Source organism: Ranitomeya variabilis, chromosome 5, assembly GCF_051348905.1.
Source record: "Ranitomeya variabilis isolate aRanVar5 chromosome 5, aRanVar5.hap1, whole genome shotgun sequence".
NCBI lineage: Eukaryota > Metazoa > Chordata > Amphibia > Anura > Dendrobatidae > Ranitomeya > Ranitomeya variabilis.
Genome location: NC_135236.1, coordinates 250,892,100 through 250,916,360, shown reverse-complemented (window position 1 = coordinate 250,916,360; position 24,261 = coordinate 250,892,100). Strand labels below are relative to the sequence as shown.

The 24,261-nt window shown below is 42.8% G+C and overlaps 1 protein-coding gene across 10 annotated transcripts in view; it reads left to right on the top strand.

Annotated features, from left to right (window-relative positions):
* EDC3 (enhancer of mRNA decapping 3) overlaps positions 1-19,935 on the top strand; it is a 98,177-nt gene extending 78,242 nt beyond the window's left edge. For all 10 annotated transcript variants that reach the window (XM_077264035.1, XM_077264031.1, XM_077264032.1 and 7 more), the window contains 3 exons: positions 12,567-12,720; positions 17,236-17,453; positions 19,182-19,935. In XM_077264035.1, the coding sequence (XP_077120150.1) occupies positions 12,567-12,720; positions 17,236-17,453; positions 19,182-19,516 (707 nt within the window). In that variant the 3' untranslated portion in view covers positions 19,517-19,935. The remainder of the gene's footprint in view (positions 1-12,566; positions 12,721-17,235; positions 17,454-19,181) is intronic.
* The last annotated feature ends 4,326 nt before the right edge of the window (positions 19,936-24,261 follow it).

Here is a 24,261-nt window from a genome sequence, read left to right as displayed (position 1 = left end):
TGACAAAAAAAGCAAGTTCAAATCCCCCTCATTTTTTGCCTCTTTAAAAATTAAAACAAAATAAATACACATTTGTTATCTCCATATTGAGAAAAGTTCGATCTATCAAAATATGAAATTAATCAAATCTGTAAACGGCGTAATGGGAAAAAATATCTAAACAAATTAAGGTTTTTAGCTTTCACAACATTGCAATAAGAGGCAATCAAAATTTCAGATCTACCCCAAAATGGTATAATTAAAAATGGTAGCTCGGAGTGCAAAAAATAAGCCCTCACAAGACCCTTATCCAGAAAATTGAAAATATCATGGGTCTCTGATAAGTAATCTGGTGTTCAGTCATAGGAAGGGTCAAGGCGCAGGTTAGCCACAACCCCAGCACTGACTGACAAGCGGCACTAATGCTGAGCTGCTGTCAGTCAGTGCCGAGGGCACAGTTACAGATGACTCGCTCTCTACACAGCAGTGACTGAACCCTATGACTGAACGCCCAATGCTGCTGGGAGGAGTAAAGTTAAAGTTTTCCTGGCAGCAGGGGTCTAAGTGGTGGCTATTAACCTATAGATTATTAATAGAGATGAGTGAATTTGATAGTCAGGGCTTATTCGGCAAACAATAGCGCTTGCCGAATAAGCTGCAGAGGGAACCCGGCTTCCTAGATCGCTCTGACTGATCAGCTGTCTGCTCCGCAGCTACATGAGTTGCGGCTGTGTCACGACACATGCATGGAGATCCCAACAAACAGATACGATAACTGGTGAAATGGCAAGCAATGAAGCACCATTTTAATGGCCACCGTTGGCTGCTGTTTTAATTCCAGCTCTGAGATACAGTAGAGTGAAATGGGCTCTATATATGTCATTTTATGTCAGGGTGCACAGACCCTGGAGCCTTTTATCAATGTGCTCCATTGTATATCTGGCCATAGGTCATCTGTTTGAACTTTTCTTCTGCAGTATAATAAATATGTATCATTAGGAACTTTTCATTCTATGGAAACATTCACACGTGATGCAGCTGAACACGTTGGAGCTCGGTGCTGTGTAAATTGACATGTACGCTGTTGCACAGACTGCACTTTAGACTGCCTTCAAGATGCACAATATAGTCACATGTAGTAGCATTACGGCAGAATAGCTCTGAATTATTGCATGCATTGCAGCATGTAACATGGTATGCGTATGGCCATATGGTTTATTCCCATGACCTTATACCGGCTGTATTTCAGTCCATGGTACACCTGCAACTCCCAGATTAACCGCTGGTCTTCTGACACAAGCTAACAGTGTTACATGTCCCAGGAGACCTGCAGTTGGGCTGGGAATTGTCAAAGTAAAAAGTATGAATAAGCCCCAATTCTGGTTTCATACAAATGTTCTAAAGTCACGTGATTGTTACTGACAGAAATGGGTTACTGGGTATTGTCTGTATTACAAGTGACCCTTGCTCCTTCCCACAGTGTGAATGATTGCGTTGCATGTGTTGCGTGTTAAGAGTGCTACTCAATCAGTATCTGCCTAGCTTCACTACCAGCTGTAAAATCTCATAGTAAAACTTTTCCAACAGCCCCCTCCCTCCTCCTTTCAGGGCCTCTTTAATTACTTGGCTTCCTGAGCAGCCAAGCCTCCCCCCCAGCTTCCTATCCACAGCATGCCCCATTGTGCCCAAGGTTCAGCTTGTTTAGAAGAACATATAGCGCTTTGCCGAGCTCCCCCCTATTTTACTTCATATTTTATGTTTAACTTCACCTTCCAGCTTTCTCGCCTCCCGGAGGAGCTCCTGCTCCTCTCTACCCCACTGTAAAGTTTATATTACATTCCTTATTACTTCTGCTGTGGTTTGCCTTAGAATTGGCTTGCGTGTGTGCAAGGCAGGAGGCGTTCCTTCTTCACTCGCACATACCGTATGTCATCCAGTAATTAAAAGTCTAAACATTAGCTTTAGATTCTCCCTCATTGCGTGACAGGACTTTCTCCTTCACCCTCTCTGTCCTCGATTAGGTTGTGTGTGATGGTTCACCTTGGCAAAAGTTAGAGTTAAATACATTGCCTGCCAGTTCCTGAAAGTTACCTTCCAATAGTGTGAGCAATGCCAGCAGGATAGTGTTGCATGGCACGCAAAGTGTGAGGAATGCGGGCATCTGTTATTAGGTGTAATTACATCATGTTTATCTTGTTTGCTAGTATTAATCATGATTACCCTTTCCAGCACCATATCTAAAACTGCAACATATGTCTCCTGCATCTCAGGACAGGGATCTAATAGCCTTAAAGTGATTTTTACTCTCCGTGACTATGTGCACACATTCAGGATTTCTTGCAGAAATTTCCTGAGCAAAACGGGACATTTTCTGCAAGAAATACACATGCGTTTTTGAGTGGTGTTCTCGCGTTTTTACCGAGTTTCTGGTGCGTTTTTTTTGCGGATTTTTCCGGAGGTTCCCAATGCAATAATATAGTGGGAAATCTGCAAAATTAATGAACATGCTGGGTTTTTTACCGCGATGATGCGTTTTTTTTTCGCGGAAAAAACGCATCATGTGTACAAAAATTGCGGAATGCATTCTAAATGATGTGATGCATAATGTGTGCGGGATTTTTTCCGCGGTTTTATAGCAAAAAATGCGAAAAACCTGTAACGTGTGCACACAGCCTTAGAAAAATGAAAATTCTGAGTCTTGATAAATGAGTACGGAAAAATCTAGCTGCCGAAAAACAGTGCAACATGTACTTTACAGCCAATTTGCATGGTTTGTATGTATACTGTCCGTGCAGTTTTGCAGGTAAACTTCAGTTCCATCTCCAAAGCTGCACAGACCTAATCAGTTTTAAGAGTATTTAAACCTACATGATGGTTTTGATTTCAGCAGCATCGCACTCGCACATGGGGTTAAAATATTTCTCTAACTTTCCAGTCGCTGCTTTTTCTTCTTTAGCTTAGATGACTATATATTAGAAATCTCATGGACAGACCAAGGTACATAGATGGAGTGAAGCTAGCCCTGCAAAATATTTGTCATGGACAAATAAACACGAGTATTCATTGAAAACCTCCTTCTTATACAGTACTGGACAGTATGCCACCAAATTCAGACTAATGCTTAAATACATCTCATTAGTTTTGATCACAAAAGCAGAGGACACCAATGTGGTTAGCTTATTGTGTTGTGGAAACACAATACCTTGTAAAACACACTCTCAAGGCCCTCTTAAACAGTCTGATCATTGGACCGACAGCTGATTGTATCCCTCATGCTGGCCTAAATGTTGTCTGCAGCACATCTCTCCACATAAACAGATGAATTCTTGGTGATATATGTAGTCCAGATGAGGGCTGTGCAATCCCACTAAAGGATCACTTGATGCAGCTGCCCAAACCATGGGCAGTATTATTTAGAGCCTACCTGCGCGAATGCAGCCAGGCATGTTTTTGTCTCTGAAACTATCTGGTTGGGGACTACAGATAGAGTTGAGAATTGTTCAGCACTGCCCTGGCCAGCTTATCCCATCGTCGTTCCATATGATCCACAGGTCTCTCCCATACCAATTTATATTGGTCAGTCAACTAGAGCGATGCAAAAAAAAAAGCCAGCCGAGGCAACGCTGAGCTAGGCTCTCCTCTGCCTGTGGTTCCCTGACGTATCCTCCTGTTTACATTTTCTCTGAAATGTTGGAACTTTTCAGAGAAAAATATAACTGGCTGCAGTCGTGTAGCCACACAGAGTTATGCTGCCTGTGGCTTGAGCAGCATGAGCCAGGTGACTGGTACCCTTTAGCCATTGTTCAGCCCTATAAAAGTTGTGCCAATCCATGTAAAATGGCCTTTAAATGAGCACTAATTGATTTATTATATCCTGGGTTGGTGTTTCTTCTAGCAAGAAATGTGGCTTCATAGGGTCCCTTTTATTTTGAGACACTATTTGCAGATAGAGCTAATACACAACTGCATGGTATGTGAATGGGTTAAACCTAGAGATTTGGCTGTGCTAGGGAACACAGTAGATGAATGAGACCTCATGAATGGAGAGTATGTTGCGTGTGACTATTGAACAGCTGGGAAAAGCAGGTGCAGCTGGAGTAACCTGCCTGACAACTCATCTCTTTTTTTTTTTTTTTTTTTTTTTTCTTCTTACATTTACCTAGTCAAGAAAGTCAATATTTGGTCAGATTTTATGTTGTGCACATATGCTGATATTGTTTTTCAGTATTCAAAGGTGCAGAAATGTAATGGTGGCATATAACATAAACAGTAAGTGGCATTAAAGGGGTGGTCCACATTCCCTTGTTAGTGCATCTTTCCACACAAACAGAGCAGCACTGCTTTACTGTTGGAGGCTGATGGACAGGTCTTGTCACCTGCTCCTCCATCAGCAGCATTTTATGGACAGAAGTGCTGGACAGTTTGTGAGAAGATGCAGTATCAAGAAAGTGGATGACCCCTTAAGCTTTTATTATGGTAAATTTATTATTGAGGAGGTTTGCAAACGGATGGGCAGGCAGAAAGATAGTGATGAGAAAAAACAAGAACATCCTCTTTGAATTCCATGTCTTTTAAGTATCAAGACAAAAGAAATCTGGTCTTTTAACGTGTAGTAAATACAACAACACATGACAAATTACACATTTTTTTTTTAACCAATAAATTTTTATTGAAAGATTGCATATTAACAACATATCAAGAAAAAAAAAAACCACATCAGGAGGGGGAGAGGGAGGAAGGAAGGGAGGGAGGACAGGGAAAGGAGGACAACAAGGAACCCAGTACATAATACAAGAGGACCACAATGTGGTCAAAGCAAAACACATAAATTCCACAATCACAGGGTCAGTCATGGCGAGAAAGGCAGTAACAGAAGCAAAGGCTTAAAAAAACTTAAAAAAAAAAACTTTAAATGAGGGCGAGTGCAGACTGAGATATGTGTGCGGAGGAAACCCATGGATCCCACCACGAGAGGACCCTAGATTTCCTTGACAAATCCTGCGCCATAATAACCTCGTAGCAAAAATGTAAGTCAATTTTCGCAATCAGCTCGGCTCTGGAGGGGAGGGCCGGGGACTTCCAATATTTTGCAATACATTGTCTGGCGGCAACAAGGACATTAGAGATCACGGGCCGGAGAGGAGAGGGGAGGTCAATGAGGGAAATACCCAGAATAGCGAGCTGACCACTCAGCAGCAGGGGGAGACGGGTCAGATCAGTAATCAGTGCCTCCACCTCACGCCAAAAAGCCCAGATCTGCGGGCATAACCACCAGACATGAGAAGCAGATCCCACAGAGCCACAACCCTTCCAACAGAGGGGGGAGGAAGATGGAGAGAACCTCGCCAGACGGGACGGAGTAATATACCAATGTAATTGTATCTTTTTAACCTGTTCCAAGTGACCGATACATGAAGAAAATTTAGAGGGATGAATCATTGCGAACTGCCAATCCTCCAAGGAAGCCTCAAAACCCAATGAGGACTCCCAGGAAGACATAAATTGAAATTTGCCAGAGACGCCACAGGATAGGAGGGCTTTGTAAATAATGGAGATGCCATGGGGCAATACAGTGGAAGGTCTGAAGAACCTATGGACCGGGTCCTCTGTCAAAGGCGGGGGGGCCCCGAATGAGCGACGAGACCTGAGAAAACTACGGAGTTGGAAATATTGGAAAAAGTCAGAGGCGGTCAGGGAGAACCTCCCAGAGAGCTCCTCAAATGACAGAAGGCCATCTGAGCCGAATAGATCCACCACCCGGAGCACCCCGCGCCCCCTCCAAGAGGAGAGAGAGATGTGCCCGATGGCATACTCCAAGGCCCGTACCGAGACATAATCATGCATGAACCCCAGAATAGAGGGAATAAGCAACGCCCAAAGTTTCGTAGCAGTCCTAACAGAGCGGAGACACTTGCCCACAAGGGGAACCCGGAGAAACTGAAGTTCTAAGAGCAATTTTAGCGAGTTTTGGGGAGCAAAGTGAGATTCGATAAGGAACCAGGGTAGACACGAGTCCCCTTCCCACCAAATTTTAAGAGGCTCAAGGATCGCCGCTCTATAATAAGATTGGACCGCCGGGACGCCCAGACCCCCCATTGAGTATGGTAGGCACATAATCCGACGCCTGACCCTATGAGGTTTCTTGTTCCAGATGAACCGATCTATAAGCGATTGGAAAGCAGAGATAAACTTCGAGGGGATAAAGAGGGGAAGACAACGGAAGAGGTACATAATTTTAGGCAGGAATAACATTTTAGCAGTTTGTATACGTGCCATCCATGATAGAGTCGTATTCGATAAATGATCCATACCTCTTCTGACCTCTGCAAGAGTTCCCTCACAGTTTGCACGGACTATGTTGTCTAACCTAGTTATCTTGATGCCTAGGTACGTGAATCCCAGGGGAGCCCAGATGAACGCATATTTCGATTGGATTTGGACCTGAAGGGAAGCCGGGAGAAACAGGGGAAAAATTGTGGATTTAGTCAAATTAAGCTTATAGTACGAAACCGCTGAAAATTCAGTTAGAATGGAGGTGATGGCATTCAACGAGGTTAAGGGCGAAGTGCAAGTTAATACTACGTCGTCGGCATAGAGACCGATTTTATGTTCCGATCCCCCCACCACAATTCCCTTTATATCCGTCGACTGTCTAACTCTTGCAGCCGGGGGCTCCATGACCAGAGCGAAGATAATCGGAGAGAGGGGGCAGCCCTGACGCGTACCATTACGAATAGGGAATGTCCGAGAATTAAAACCCGCCGAACGAACCGACGCACAGGGGTTGGAGTACAATGCCATAACTGCTCTACCAATTTGGCCAGTAAGCCCGAATCTCCCCAGAGTGAGTTCAATATAGTCCCAGCGTACCCTGTCGAACGCTTTTTCGGCGTCGAGCGACAGAAATACACTGGGGATGCCCCTCCCTTCCACCACATCCAAAAGGTCTATCAGGCGCCTGGTGCCATCTCTGGTCTGCCTACCCGGGACGAACCCAACTTGATCAGGGTGAATAAGACTAGGGAGAACTGCGAATAGTCTGTTGGCCCAGACCTTTGCATAGATCTTCACATCGCAGTTTAGCAGTGCTATCGGGCGGAAATTCCCCGGGGATGTTGGGGGTTTCCCTTGTTTGGGGAGAGTCGCAATGGAAGCCTCCAATCCCTCAGCCCTAATACTACCTGCCGACAACCAACTATTAAAAAGCCGCAGGAGGTAAGGGGAGAGAACAGAAAAGAACTGCGCGTAGTAGAGAAAAGAAAAACCATCCGGCCCAGGGGAGGAACCTTTATTGGCATCTCTGACAATTTGTGAGAGTTCAGACTCAACAATGGGGGAGTTTAAGAAGGCGAGCTGTTCCTGGGTAACCGAGGGGAGATTAGCCCCATCCAAGAATGCCAAAATTGACTCCCGTGAAGGCTGGGGAATCCCTAGGTCAGACCCGAGATCATAGAGCGAGGAGTAATAGGAAGCAAACTCCTCAGCAATCTGAATCGGGTTGCACACCCGGGAGCCGTCAGGCCTGAACAAGAATGGGATCTTGGACTGAGCCTCTCTCTTCCTAACACGTCTGGCCAGGACAGCACCTGCTCGGTCCCCCATTGTGTAGAACTTTGCTCTAGATTTCCTCAGGTTCTTCTCAGCTCTATGGAGGAGAAGGTTGCGAACATGCATACGGGCCTTAGAAAGGTCAGAAAGAAGGGCTGGCGTAGGAGATAATTTGTGGGCAGACTCCAGTCGAGATAAGTCCTCCAGAGCCGAGCAAAGGACCGCGTTATACTGCCTTTTGACCTTAGCTGCCAGTTTGATGAAGTGGCCCCTAATTACCGCCTTGTGAGCAAACCAAAGAGTGTCATCCGCTGTGTCAGGAGTATCATTGTAGGCGAAAAAATCACCCAAAGCCGCCTCTATACATTGGGAGTTGGTTTGGTCAGCAAGGAGATGGGCGTTGAGACGCCAGTGCCCGGGGGGTCTAATGGCCAAGGGTTCCTTCAGGGTGAGGGACACCGGAGCATGGTCCGACCAGGTAATGCCGCCAATTTCTGCTGAGGTACAGTGAGGGAGAGCCACGTCATTCACCAGTACAAAGTCAATCCTGCTATAGGAACCATGTCTGGGAGACAAAAACGTGTAGTCTCTCTCGCCGCAATGCAGATATCTCCAAATATCATGAAGGTTGAAAGAATTAATTAGGGGACCCGCTTCACATCTTGACAGTGAGGAGGTAGAACAATCTAAATCTTTAGACATTGGGACATTGAAGTCGCCAGCAATCAATTGATGACCATGCTGAATGTCGTGAAGAGTTAGAAAAAACCCCTCCAGAAACCTGAGCTGCCCCACATTAGGGGCATAGATCGAGGCAATGGTATAGGGTGCGTTGTTAATGAGGCATAGCACCACAAGAAACCTACCCAGCGGGTCTGCAATGGAACGAACCAACTGAAAGGAGTTGGACCTGCTAAAGAAAATAGCTACTCCCGCCTTTTTAGACGGGCCGTTAGCAAAAAACTGGTGCGGGTATAAACCTGAATGCATTCTCTGATTATCACATTCCAGCAAATGCGTTTCCTGAAGGCACAAAATGTCATGTCGGGATTTACCTAATTGGCGCCACACAACAGACCTCTTGCCCGGGGAGTTAAGGCCATTAACAATAATTGAATATAGCGAGATACTCATAATGAGAACATAAAAACAGTTTGGTAATCATCAAACACCGACAACCTGTGAATAAGAAAAGATGCCATGTAATCAATGGACTAGAGCATACATGTGTGCAGACCGGGGGGAGGGGAGAAGGAGATGGGAGGACACAAACAGGACATACGACAAGTAACAAGTAAACTAGCGGACCGGAGTCCATTCAGGAATACCCTGAGTCCAAAAGGTGAGAGTCAGAAAAACAGTTCACCTATGGGGCAAAAGAAGGTTGCAGAGAACCTCAAAAGAGGGCTCAGCACAGCAACAAAAACCAAGAAAAAATAAAAGAAAAAAAAACCAGAGTATAACCGTGCGGGAAAATAGCCAGGAACCGCAAGACCGTGGAGTCAGACCTCCTCCCAATCAGGAACAATGCGGGCCCTGGGGCCTCTGTTACCTCCAGTCTTAGAAAGGGATGCCGAAGCCGGAGATTCAGGAGTCGCGAGTCCCCATTTGGAGAGAGCGGAGGCAGCGTGAGCCGGAATTAGGCAGGTGGTGATCGAGCCATCTTTGCGAATGAGAAGCTTGGTAGGAAATCCCCAGCGGTACTGGATACCCTTCTCTCTAAGGATCGTGGTGTAGGGGCCAAAGGCCCTCCGAAGCGCCAAAGTACCTGGGGAGAGATCCGGAAAAACAGCTATGCGTGTGAACCTATCAGGGAGCGCTGGATCTTTCCGTAGAGCCTGGAGAAAATCTTCCTTCATCTCGTAGAAATGTATGCGAGCCAGCACATCTCTTGGAACGGAGGGACCCAAGCCAGACGGTTTAGGGATCCTGTGTATACGGTCGATTATGACCTCCTTTGGAGCAAGATGAGGGAGAGCTGCAGCCACAAAGTCTTGCAGGAATAACTTCAAATCTCCTGAAAGTATAGATTCCTCAATGCCCCTAAGTTTGACGTTGTTTCTCCTGGACCTATCTTCAAGGTCCAGGGCTTTAGAGTTGGTTTTAGTAGCCATGGTTTGCAGGGCCTCATGAGCATCCCAGAGTTCATTATGCGAAGAAACCAGCTCCGCCATCTTACGCTCCAGGCGGTCTGTACGATTACCCAGTTCCACCACTTCCCCTTTAAGTTCAGCCAGCATAGAACGCATATCCTCTTGGATGGAAGCTCTAAGGTCACCAAGAAGGCCTTTGAGGAGAGCAGCAGTCACCGGGCCATCGACCGAATCCGACGCTGCAGCGCCTGAACGCGACGCCTCACCGCCAGAATGGAACGCTGCTGCGTTGGACTTCAGCGCCGCACCTCCGGACTGCGACGCCTGAGCGTTACGATGCGCAGAGCGCGAAGACCTGGGGGAGGACGGCGCCATCTTGGCTTTCGGCGAGGGCTGCGGGGCGGCGGCGAAGAAGTCGGGAATTCTCCTCGAGGGGTCACGGGCGCCTGCTTTCGCTTTCCCCATGCACTCACCACCGCAGCGGGGACCAGCGCCAATATCTTGGAGGTGAAGATTATCGCAGAGGAGGTAGATAAGAGCCGCTTTAGGGTTCCTGGCTGAGGAGCTCCCGCTCTGTGCGACCTACTGCATCAGCAGATAGGCCACGCCCCACAAATTACACATTTTATAACAAAAGCGAAGCCAAAATGCAGGACTGTGTTTGAAAAATTAAGCACTGCTAACATAGGAATTAAGAGGGCGAAGATTCCACCTCTAGCTGCTAATGTAATGTCCTTAAAATATTGGTCATTAACCAGTTTTGACTGCGTCTTATAGAATCTGAAGTTATAGTAGTTTGATTTTCTAGTGCATTTCCAACATGTGTTAACATAATGCCAAGGAGGAAAATCAGTAATTATCTTTGAGAAGCATACTTGGTGAAACATTTTGAGGCCATTTCTGAACAATTTGTTGTCATCAATTCTACATTGAAATAGTTTATTTCCAAGTGGAAAATGTTCCAGCTGGATTTTCGACAAAGTGACCATTTAAAGCAAAATTTCCCCAAGAATAAACCATGCAATGCTCTGACAAATTGCAAAACGCCCAAGAGCTAAGGCTCAGACTCTAAAAGCTTCTGCATGGTAAATGGATACGTTCATCACAGTCCAATTAAATAAAGACTGAACAAGTATGGCTTGCTTGGAAGGGTTACTGAGTCTTTTCTTTCCAAAAAGAACATTGCAGCACCGCAAAAGTTTGCAAAGTTGACAAGTCACAAGACTTCTGGAGCAATATGCTTTTGACAGGCGAGACTAAAGTGGAGATGTTAGGTCTTTATGTCTTGTGCAATATTTGGAGAAAACCAAACACAGCAGATGAGTAAAAACACCACATACCGACTGTCAAACACAGTGGTGGGGGTCATGGTTTCGGCTAATTTTGCAGCCACAAGACCCTGGGCAACTGCATATTCCAAAGTACTCCACTGTTGAATGTGAGGTTATTGATCTTAAAACTTGCCTACATCAGGACCACAATCTCAAGCACATGAGCAAATATACATCCAAGTTGATGTTAAATAGAAGAATCAATCACCATGAAAATGCAGTCCAGTCTGAAGGCACAATCTTATTAAAATCACCTTCTAATGTGTGCATGTATGTATGTGTGTATATACTGTGTGTATGTGTATATGTATGTATGTGTGTGTATGTGTATGTATATATATATATATGTATATATATATATATATATATATATATATATATATATATATATATATATATATATTTTATTATTCACTCTGCATTTTAATAGTGCACAGTTCCCTTTAATTCAGAGGATGTACCTGATGTATTACACGCTTCATCTACTATATTTTGGCCTAGGTTTTATGTTTTCTTAAAATAAGGACAGTGTAATTTGTCTTGCAGTTTTATTATTTCTATTTACTTAATAATTCTGGTCCTTAGAATTTCTTAAAAGATGGTGTATTTCGTTTTTCCCATGATTGTATATATGCTATTATATATAAGGCTAATTATATTCTCTATTGATATTTAAATCACAGTGGATCCAGGATTTGTTTAACTGTGTAATGTGATCTTTAAAGTTGCCCAGCATATGCTCCTTATTGTAACGAAAATAGTTTCTTTTTGGTGTTTTTGTGCTACCTTTACACTCTTTTTTTCATCTTGGTAATTGATAACTAGTGCTGGTTCATAAGGGCAGAGAGGGGCAAGCTTTGGCTCCAGGTCCGTTCCATGAACATAACGTGACAAGCAAATCTCCTTGTGCCAGAAGTCGCCAGCTGCCTCTATCTGAGGTGAGAGGCTTGGCTGCTTGCCTTAGCCTTTGTGCCAATTCCTAATCACAGCTGCCAGGCTTTCGTGCAGTAGAACAACAGACTCTGCTCCCCATGTGACACGGGTGGCACCCATAGTCAAGTTAGTCTACAGTGTATTGCACGCAACTGTGAATTGTGTGAATAAACACATTGCCATATCTTTCCTTATCAGAATGCAGGAGAGCTAGGCCCTTTGCCCCTTTAGTTCATATACATCATTTAAGTATTACAATCAGTAAGACTATTACGTAAGCGTTCCGTTTTAAACAACTTAAAGCCATACTAAATTCACAGCAGAACATAACGCCTAACTTCTGATCTTGCGTTTTAAAGACCGTTTTCTATATTATTTGAAAAAACTCTGAGAAGGCCTTGTATATTTCTGCATCCATCACAACAACTTTGCTTCACAGATTGAGTTGTGCAGAAAAAGGATATCTTGGGAATTGCAGCTTGTAATCATTAAGTTGAGCTACAAAGGATAGATGAATCTACACTAAACATGTCTCCTATACATGGCTACATCTAAATGGGTTTGTTTTGGTGGGAAGTACCGTATATCGATTCCCATAAGCTCAGTTCAGATTAATTCATGGTATTTCTTATACTTTCCACTAAGGTTTGCTTTCTTTGATCTCAAACTCTTTATTCTCCAGATTCAGGTCTAGTGGTACCCAGCATTTCATATGGATTGCACAAGAAGCTCTTAAGCGTGGCTGAGAAGCATGGCCTATCAGTTGAGAAACAGTTGGAAATGTCAGGAGTTTGTGCCAGTCAGATGGCACTGACGCTACTTGGTGGGCCAAACAGGTGAGCTGAAAAAATGGCTTTCTTATGAAAAAATGTTTCACGTTTCTGTTAACTTATCTTTCAAATGTGATTACAGATCTGGAATCTCATGAAAGTGCTATATTTTTCTGTTTGTTTTCGGAGATGAAACTAAGGTATTTAGGACAGACACATTGCCAGTAATCATGAATAATTATTTAGATAGCAAAACGATGTAATTACTAGGTCTAGACTAAATAAAGTTTCTTAGTGCAGGGCTATAGTTAAGGAGTTGCCAAAAGCAAAAAAGGAGAGCATCACAAGATCCAGGTGTCAAGAGATCAGGCCATCCCTCCAATGCCTATGATGTTTTTTTAAGTCGTTATATAGACCAAGAAATTGGTTTTTTTTTTTTTTTTTTTCTTTTCTTCCAAAACACTTAATTTGGGTAAGAATATTAAAGGGAACATGTCACCCCCAAAATCGAAGGTGAGCTTACCCCACCAGCATCAGGGGCTTATCTACAGCATTCTGTAATGCTGTAGATAAGCCCCCGATGTATCCTGAAAGATGAGAAAGAGGTTAGATTATACTCACCTAGGGGTGGTCCGGTCCGATGGGCGTCATGGTCCGGGGCCTCCCATCTTTTTACAATGATGTCCTCTTGTCTTCAGGCTGTGGCTCCGGCGTACTTTGTCTGCCCTGTTGAGGGCAGAGCAAAGTACTGCAGTGTGCAGGCGCCGGGAAAGGTCAGAGAGGCCCAGCGCCTGCGCACTGCAGTACTTTGCTCTGCCTTCAACAGGGCAGACAAAGTACGCCGGAGCCACAGCCTGAAGACAAGAAGAGGACGTCATCATAAGAAGATGGGAGGCCCCGGACCAGACCGCGACACCCAATGGACCAGAACAGAACCGGGACCGGCCCTGGATAAGTATAATCTAACCTCTTTTTCTCATCTTTCAGGATACATCGGGGCTTATCTACAGCATTACAGAATGCTGTAGATAAGCCCCTGATGCCGGTGGGCTTAGCTCACCTTCGATTTTGGGGGTGACAGGTTCCCTTTAAGTCATACTGATTCCCCCACACCCTCTCCCTCAGTACAGCCATCTTCACCTACTCCTCAGCCCTCCCCCCCACTTCTACACTTTATGTGCCCTCCTGGTCTGTGTTGTGAAAAAATTCCCTTGCATCAAGCACTTTGACAATTGAATGCAGCTTATCTGCTCCTCATGTCATAAGTAGTGATAAGCGAATATACTCGTTACTCGAGATTTCTCGAGCACGCTCGGACGTCCTCCGCGTATTTTTTAGTGCTCGAAGTTTTAGTTTTTAGCGCCACAGCTGAATGATTTATATCTGTTAGCCAGCATAAGTACATGTGGGGATTCCCTAGCAACCAGGCAACCCCCACATGTACTTATGCTGGCTAACAGTTGTAAATCCTTCAGCTGCGGCGCTAAAAACTAAAACTCCGAGCACCAAAAAATACTCTGAGGACCCCCGAGCATGCTCGAGAAATCTCGAGTAACGAGTATATTCGTTCATCACTAGTCATAAGGTTTTTGCCCAACTTAGAACTACCATCTACAGCCAGCATAAGGTATAAGATTCAGACATGGAAGGGAGATACGATTTGGATGAGTTTATCTATATGCAGAATATACTGATCGGTCACAGCACGAGGCGAAAGCAAATTGAATAAAACCTTGAGTGTCTAACTGTATCATTATTAGAGTTGCCAAGCCAATGTCTAGCCTTAAAACTGGGAATTCTGCCACCAGGCGTGCAAGATAAGCAGAGGAATGAAGCCAGTTATACAACCAGGCCTCTATTTCCCACTGTTAAAGTGATACAAGTCTGTTAGGAATGTTCTTCTCACACGCGATGCCGATCTTCTGCCCTCCTCTCTTCCTGCTCGCACACCACACCAGTAATACCAGTTTAACTCAGGGCACTAAAGTACAAACCAATTTAGCAAGGTTGTGCTTAGCAAGCATTGCGTGTGTATAAACAAGCACAAATAAATTACTAGGTGTGGGTTGGTCTTCAAAGTGTGAATAAACCGGATATCATTACTTCTGCATGAAACACACCGATATCTCCTGAGACTTAACATTCAGTGCCTGTTTATTGCCTTGTAACATAATCTGTAAATCATTTTACTAATAAAATACCATATCATGCGCTATGTAGATTGTGTAGTAATTTGAATATATTAAATATTAGTGTAATTTAAGCTGATAATATATACATTCGTTACCTCTCTATTTGCTCTTTGTTGTTAGCCAGAATATCTTCTGCATAAGGAAATTAGATTGTAAGCCTCGCTGGAGAAGAGGCTAAACTAAAGCTGACTTTTACACCAGAGCTGTGGCGTCTGAGTCGAACTCTACTCCAAAAATGGTCATAATACGACTCCTAAAGTACCGTATATACTTGAGTATAAGCTGAGATTTTCAGCCCTTTTTTTTTTTTTTTTTTTTTTTTTTTTAAGGCTGAAAGTGCCCCTCTCAGCTTATACTTGAGTCATTGTCCCAGGGGGTCGGTGGGGGAGGGGGAGCAGCGGCTGTCACTTCATACTCACCTGCTCCTGGTGTGGTCCCTGCATCTCCGATGGTCTCCAGGCGCTGGCCGCTCTTCCTGTGTTCAGCGATCACGCGGTACCACTCATTAAAGTAATGAATATGGACGCGACTCCACTCCCATAGGGGTGGCGCGCATATTCATTACTTTAATGAGCGGTACCAGTGACCGCTGAACACAGGATCAAGCTGCTGGCGCCGAGACCATCTGTCAGTGAGAAGTAGGGACCGCGCCGGGCGCAGGCGAGTATAACAGGGGAGGGTGAGCATTGCGATATTCCATCTTCCGCATGCTCTGGCTGTGACATTCAGGTCAGAGGGCGCGATGACGTGGTTAGTGCTCGCTTTCTGCCTGAACGTCACAGCCAGAGGACCCAGAAGACACAGCGGCGCCCAGCGGTGGAACGGGGACAGGTGAATATCGCAAGTGTCGGGGGCCTGAGAGGCAAGTAGGTCTTTTTTTTTTTTTTTTTTTTTCTCACAGCAACAGCAAATGGGGCATATTACTCTATGGAGCATATTACTCTATGGAGTATCTTATGGGGCCATAATGAACCTTTTATGCTGCATTGTATGGGGCAAATGTTTCTATGGAGCATCTTATGGGGCCATAATGAACCTTTATGCAGCATTGTATGGGGCAAATGTTTCTGCATTTGCAGCATCATATGGGGTGTATTTTGTGTGGAGCATCTTATGGGGCCCATCATGAACTGTATGGAGCATTATATGGGGCTCCTGATTCAATATGGATATTCAAAAACACTTAACCTACTGATGTCTCAATTAATTTTACTTTTATTGGTATCTATTTTTATTTTTGAAATTACCGGTAGCTGCTGCATTTCCTACCCTAAGCTCATACTCGAGTCATTAAGTTTTCACAGTTTTTTTTTGTGGCAAAATTTGGGGTCTTGGTTTATACTCGGGTCGGCTTATACTTGAGTATATACAGTATATAATAAATTGGGTGCAGTAGTTGAATGCAGTAGGTGCTGGATATTTCTTCACAATAATTTGGGAAAGTTATGTAATGTTTTATAAATCTGTTCTGTTCCTTATCTAAAGATCTAGACTTTTAGTGGAGATGAATCTGTGCTGTACTTTATGTACATGCTCAGTAGTACGGCAGTGCTGTGGTGTTGTAAGTCAGGGAAATTTATTAAAGAGCACATATCACCAGTCTGTAGCTGCCCATCATGTGTGCAGTGTGTTCTGTCAATCAAAGTGCCAGTTAGTGATTACAGCCACCTTCCACAGTAAGTGGTGGCTAGTCGTTTTGTACTCGCCTGTGACTGAAGGTAAGCAGCTCCTGGGAAGATATAATTTCAATTCCTCCTGGTAGCTCATTTTTAGTAAGGCGGCCAGGCAGCATTTTAAATCTATTTACTTGACCCCTAGAGTATCCAGTGAGCAACGCCTCCTTGGTGCACTCCATGGCAACTAAGTGCCAAATAAAAAGGCCCATGTCTCTGATGCCATATGGTGGGTTTAAAAAAAAAAAATAAAAAATTGCTATGCGCAAAAACTGGTAATTGTTTTTACTTGGTCTTAAAACCTCTTAAATAAGATTGGGGAGCCCTACATTGGTGACTTTACTAAATTTAAGTTGTTGTCAAAAGTATAAAAGTTCAGGCCTTATGTTCTGGGTTGTGGGAGCCTGGCATGCATATCAGGATCCAACAAGAACTAAAATAATCCCATACTAAAATAATTTGGTTGCATAAATATGCACATCCTTAAAGTAATACTTTCAATGTAACCATAAATTCAAAGGCAACTTCAAGTCTTTCTGGATAGGAGTCTTATCAGCATGGCACATCTGCAGTTGGCAACCTTTGCCCACTCTTTCTTGCAGTAGCGCTCCAAAGAGGTCTCATAAATCTGACAAATAGTGAACAATGTAATAATGATTGTTAATATAGAAGTATAATCCCATTTGTATTCACTTGTTTCTTTAATCTATTTGTAGGCTGAATCCTAAAAATGTTCACCAGCGACCTATTGTTGCCGTTCTGTGTGGGCCACACCTCAAAGGGGCTCAGGGAATAAGCTGCGGTCGGCACTTGGCCAATCATGATGTAGATATTATCCTATTTCTACCTAATTTTGTGAAGATGTTGGAGCCAGTTACCAATGAGATAAATCTGTTTTGTCGAACAGAAGGCAAGCAGGTGTCAAATGTAAAAGGTCAGTGCTTAAGTTGCATAATGAGAGATTGGATCATCTGATGGTATTTGACTGGTACTCTTTTGTGAATGCCTGTCAAACACTTACTTAAAGGAGCATTCTCACAAAACTATTGCCAAAACCTGTGTAATATACTCAACGATCGCCATAGTCAATGGTTCCCAGCACTGCTCCTGTCCTCTTCCTGATCAGGTGATGACTATTCAGAATTGCCAGATAATGCTAGAGTTTGCTTGTGAGCCCGAAGATCCCTAAAATGCAGACTGGCCGCGGGTCTCTTGAACTGAGCTCTGCAGCCTCATAAGCATATATGCATCTTGTGTCACGAAACACAAATATTTGAGACTGCGCTTACACAAAATCAGACTTTCTGTTAATTTCCACAATTTAAAATTCTAATCAGTAGCTGTGTGCCCATAACCAAATGCTCAGTACCACTACTGAAGCTGTGAGCCCTTTTCAACTGCATAGCCAAGAGTTGCGCTACTGAGATTTTTAATTACCCAGTAAAGTATTGTGTGGATGCGCCAATGAGCTTCCAAAAATCATTTCTCATCTGACCATTTCCTTGTTGAGCTGGTCTATGCCAGAATACACAGATCTGGTAAGAATATTTTGATTGGCTTCATACCATACCATTTTCATTAAAGCATCCAGAACTCCTGAAAGCAAGTAGTTGCTCTGATATGTATGGAGTAGTTGACCTAGATGGATATGGGAAACATTTGTTTACATGCTTTCTTAGAAAGGCATAATCTAGGACCCTGTAACATTTGCATCATGGCCCTCGTTTATGAGGGAACAATGATCTTAGTGCCCAAAGGACCCATTGGCTCAGGCTCCGACAAGGCGTTCATAGTTCTCAAAAGTGCTACCGTATGATGACCTGTTCCATGCAGATGTGAACAGGATCTAAGATTTAGGAAACTTGCTTGCTCCTTCTCTTCTTTGTAATCTGAATGACAGCCTTTTTTCAAGGGGTGTAGTGTTTAAAAACACCAATAAAAAAAAAAACCGCTGTTGTGTAACAGAGTTCTACATCTGCTTTATTGACAATGTATGTGATGCTGCAAATTAAAAATGAAAAAGAGGCCTATTAAAAAAAAAAAAAATTAAACAATCAAAAAAGGATTGCAACATAAAGGCAAACGGGCAATTTGAATGACAAAATTAAAAAAAAAAAAAGTCCACTTTACATGGATGTAAAAATAGACAATGTATCAAATGTAGCCACAGGTTAAGAAGTCTGCTGAATTGGATGGCACACAATGACTTTTCAATGTTGCATAAAGCAAAGTAGCACGATCACGTGTGTTCACACATAATGTGTGTACAACATATACTTAGCCAGTCCCTTAAAACAAAAGCAGATTAGACATATAATCTGTGTCTTAATGAATAAAAACTGCAGACGTTGCCAATTTTTTTTTTTTTTTAAAGCCATTTTATGGGTAGAATTGTCAGAGCCACAAGCAGAAGGTGCTAATTATGTTTAAGTGGAGCATAAGAAATCGCAGCATTTTATGTATCTCAGTGTAATACTGCCATCTTGTGGCCTTCTATGAAGAATGCAAAGCATTACCATTTCTTATTCTTAATTTTTGTTTGTTTTTTTTGTACTTTTAGGTACCCAATGAAGTTTACATTTTGAAGTTTGTGTTGTGTTACAGTATTATATGTGTTCTGGCAGATATATATTAAATTTTGCTATTCTATTATCTGTTTCAGATCTTCCAAATTGCCCCGTAGACCTGGTTATTAATTGTCTGGACTGCCATGAAAATGCCTTTCTACGAGACCAACCATGGTACAGAGCAGCTGTGGACTGGGCCAATCAGAACCGAGCCCCAGTGCTTAGCATTGACCCTCCAGTGACTGACCAGGGGCAGGGTATCCATGCCAAGTGGTCCCTACAGTTGGGTCTCCCATTAGCCCTGGGAGAGCAGGCTGGAAGAGTTTACCTGTGTGACATTGGCATTCCTCAAAAGGTTTTCAGAGAGGTTGGAATCAGCTATCATTCACCTTTTGGCTGCAAGTTTGTTATTCCTCTGCATTCCATGTAGGGATAATAGGAGCAACAAGTGTTTAATAATGCCACACAACCTTCAAGACGGTGCCTTAATATGGGCACAAGACTGCCATTGTTGTCCATTTCCACCACAGTGGCACATTTCTGGCCACAATCAAAGGGTATTGAGGAAACAAAAATATTTTTATTTCTTTGTTTTCCTATCCTCATACCAGCTATGTAAACAATGCAAGAGGTGTTCTTCCTATAAAAAAAAAATTAAGGAAGTTTTTTTTTGTTGTTTTTGTTTATTTCTTTTACTTTTTTGTTTTATTGAATACTGTCTAAAACAGTTTTTGGATTCACATTGTTTGTGCAACACAATCCTGTTACTGTGTAGCATTACCAGCTGTTCATTGCCATGTTATCACTTGATTTGTGATATGTACCAAATGAAGCACTTGGTGTTCTGTCTATGTATGGTGTGTATTTTTTCTTAATTGATGGATGACAAGCTTAGCATGACTCGGTTCATCCCAATGTCATTTATCACGAGAGGAGCCATGTTCACATGCAGAAGGCTTGCTGCTTATATTTCTACAACAGTAAATCCATTCATATACCTGAATTGGGTTGTTTTCTATAGCCAGTACATGACTTTCTGAATTTCTTTTTGAGATGAATAGCCACAGAAATCTAGATATTTAGCTGATGGTTAGATATCTGATATTAATTCTTTTAGGTATTATTTAAAGGGAACCTGTCAGCTTATTCATGCTGCCCAAACCACGGGCAGCATAAATCCAGACAGTGACTGTTATTGCAGTTTTGTGTGGCTTACTCTAAAACACTGCAGCATTTCAAAGAAGGCATACATTTTTTTTTTTTTTTTTTTTTTAAAGTTGTCTGGGAACTGTCAGCTACCTAGTCCATGGGAGCTCCACTTGGGCTTCTCCCTGCCCTGTTTCCCATGACTAACACACAGGCCTGTCAATCTAAGGGAGTGGGGTAGGGAGAAGCCACAGCGGACCAACCACAGACAAGTCAACCAAGACGCATAGATAAAATATAAATGTTTTATATTACATTCTACTAGCAGGAAGAAGGGGGTCAGGGCAATACATTATAGGAATTTAAATTGATTTTGTTGTAGTTTTAAAACCAGTAAAGATTGTTTTATAATTTCATTGCAGTCTCTTCCTGGGTTATCCCTTCAAAAGGGTTTTCCTATATTTTAGGTATGGACTATTAATCCCTTAATCCCATATGATGTACTATCCCGTCAAGGTGACCTGGGACTTAATTCCCAGTGACGGGATAGTACATCATATGCGATCGGGAGCGCAGCCGGGTGTCAGCTGACTATCGCAGCAGACATCCGGCACTATGTGCCAGGAGCGGTCACGGACCGCCCCGGGCACATTAACCCCCAGCACACTGTGATCAAAGATGATCGCAGTGTTCCGGCGGTACAGGGAAGCATCGTGCAGGGAGGGGGGCTCCCTGCGTGCTTCCCTGAGACGATCGGTACAAGGCGATGTGCTCACCTTGTACCGAGCGTCTCCTCCCTGCAAGCCCCAGATCCAAAATGGCCGTGGAGCTACTTCCGGGTCCTGCAGGGAGGTGGCTTACCAAGTGCCTGCTCAGAGCAGACGCTGGTAAGCCAGGATCCCTGCATGTCAGCTCGCTTATCTGACACAGATCGCTGATCTGACACTTTGCAGAGCACTGTCACTATCCAGTGATGTCCTCCCTGGGACAAAGTAAAAAAAAAAGAAAATTTAAATGTGTATAAAAAATAAATAAAATAAATTACTAAATTAAGGAAAAAAAAACATTGTTCCCATAAATACATTTCTTCATCTAAATTAAAAAAACAAACAAAAGTACACATATTTAGTATCGCCGTGTCCGTAACAACCCGACCTATAAAACTGTCCCACTAGTTAACCCCTTCAGTGAACACCTTAAAAAAAGGCAAAAATAACATTATCATACCGCCAAACAAAAATTGGAATAACACGCGATCAAAAAGACGGATATAAATATCCATTGTACCACTTAAAACGTCATCTTGTCCTGCAAAAAACGAGCCGCCATACAGCATCATCAGCAAAAAATAAAAAAGTTATAGTCCTCAGAATAAAGCGATGCAAAAATAATTATTTTTTTCTATAAAATAGTTTTTGTCGTATAACAGCGCCAAAACATAAAAAAATTATGTAAATGAGGTATCGCTGTAATCGTACTGACCCGAAGAATAAAACTGCTTTCTCCATTTTACCAAACGTGGAACGGTATCCCCCCCAAAAAAAAAGAAATTTGTGAATAGCTGGTTATTGGTCATTCTGCCTTACAAAAATCGGAATAAAAAGCGATCAAAAAACGTCACGTGCCTAAAAATGGTACCAATAAAAACGTCAACTCGTCCCGCAAAAAACAAGACATCACGTGACTCTGTGGACCAAAATATGGAAAAAATTATAGGTCTCAAAATGTGGTAACGCAAAAAATATTTTTTGCAATAAAAAGCGTCTTTTAGTGTGTGACAGCTGCCAATCATAAAAAGCTGCTAAAAAAACCCTCTAAAAGTAAATCAAACCCCCTTCATCACCCCCTTAGTTAGGGAAACTTAAAAAAATGTATTTATTTCCATTTTCCCATTAGGGCTAGGGTTAAGGTTGGGGCTAGGGTTAAGGTTGGGGCTAGGGTTAGGGTTGGGGCTAGGGTTAGGGTTGGGGCTAGGGTTAGGGCTACAGTTAGGGTTGGGGCTAAAGTTGGGGTTTGGTTTACATTTACGGTTGGGATTAGGGTTAGGGGTGTGTTTGGGATAGGGTTTCAGTTAGAATTGGGGGTTTCCACTGTTTAGGCACATCAGGGCTCTCGAAACGCGACATGGCATCTGATCTCAATTCCAGCCAATTCTGTGCTGAAAAAGTAAACAGTGCTCCTTCCCTTCCGAGCTCTCCCGTGTGCCAAAACAGGGGTTTACCCCAACATATGGGGTATCAGCATACTCGGGACAAATTGGACAACAATAATTGTGGTCCAATTTCTCTTGTTACCCTTGGGAAAATAAAAATTTGGGGGGCTAAAAAAAACATTTTTGTGGGAAAAAAGAATTTTTATTTTCACGACTCTGCGTTATAAACTGTAGTGAAACACTTGAAGTTCTCACAACACATCTAGATAAGTTCCTTGGGGGGTCTAGTTTCCAAAATGGTGTCACTTGTGGGGGGTTTCTACTGTTTAGGTGCATCAGGGGCTCTGCAAATGCAACGTGACGCCTGCAGACCATTCCATCTAAGTCTGCATTCCAAATGGCGCTCCATCCCTTCCGAGCTCTGCCATGCGCACAAACGGTGGTTCCCACCCACATATGGGGTATCAGCGTACTCAGGACAAATTGGACAACAACTTTTGGGGTCGAATTTCTCCTTTTACCCTTGGGGAAAATACAAAACTGGGGCTAAAAAATAATTTTTGTGGAAAAAAAAAAAATTTTTTATTTTCACGGCTCTGCGTTATAAACTGTAGTGAAACACTTGGGGGGTTTAAAGCTGTCAAAACACATCTAGATAAGTTCCTTAGGGCGTCTACTTTCCAAAATGGTGTCACTTGTGGGGGGTTTCAATGTTTAGTCACATCAGGGGCTCTCCAAAGGCAATATGGCGTCCCATTTCAATTCCAGCAATTTTGCATTGAAAAGTCAAATGGCGCTCCTTCCCTTCCGAGCTCTGCCATGCGCCCAAACAGTGGTTTACCCCCACATATGGGGTATCGGCGTACTCAGAACAAATAGCACAACAACTTATGGTGTCCAGTTTCTTCTCTTGGGAAAATAAAAAATTGGGGGCGAAAAGATCATATTTGTAAAAAAATGATTTTTTATTTTTACGGCTCTGCATTATAAACTTCTGTGAAGCACTTGGTGGGTTAAAGTGCTCACCACACATCTATATAACTTCCTTAGGGGGTCTCCTTTCCAAAATGGTGTCACTTGTGGGGGGTTTCAATGTTTAGGCACATCAGGGGCTCTCCAAACGCAACATGGCGTCCCATCTCAATTCCAGTCAGTCCTGTTACCCTTGGTAAAATAAAACAAATTGGAGCTGAAGTAAATTTTTTGTGAAAAAAAGTTAAATGTTCATTTTTTTTTTTTTATTTTTTTTTAAACATTCCAAAAATTCCTGTAAAACACCTGAAGGGTTAATAAACTACTTGAATGTGGTTTTGAGCACCTTGAGGGGTGTAGTTTTTAGAATGGTGTCACACTTGGTTATTTTCTATCATATAGACTTCTCAAAATGACTTCAAATGTGATGTGGTCCCTAAAAAATATTGGTGTTGTAAAAATGAGAAATTGCTGGTCAACTTTTAACCCTTATAACTCCCTAACAAAAAAAAAATGTTGGTTCCAAAATTGTGCTGATGTAAAGTAGACATGTGGGAAATGTTACTTATTAATTATTTTGTGTGACATATCTCTGTGATTTAAGGGCATAAAAATTCAAAGTTGGAAAATTGCTAAATTTTCACCAAATTTGTTTTTTTCACAAAAACATTATATCGAAGAATTTTTACCACTATCATGAAGTACAATATGTCACAAGAAAACATTGTCAGAATCACTGGGATCCGTTGAAGCGTTCCAGAGTTATAACCTCATAAAGGGACAGTGGTCAGAATTGTAAAAATTGGCCCGGTCATTAACGTGCAAACCACCCTTGGGGCTTAAGGGGTTAAAAAAATGTATAATGGAGACATGGTCATCTGCTTCCACCTCTGCATTCAGTACAG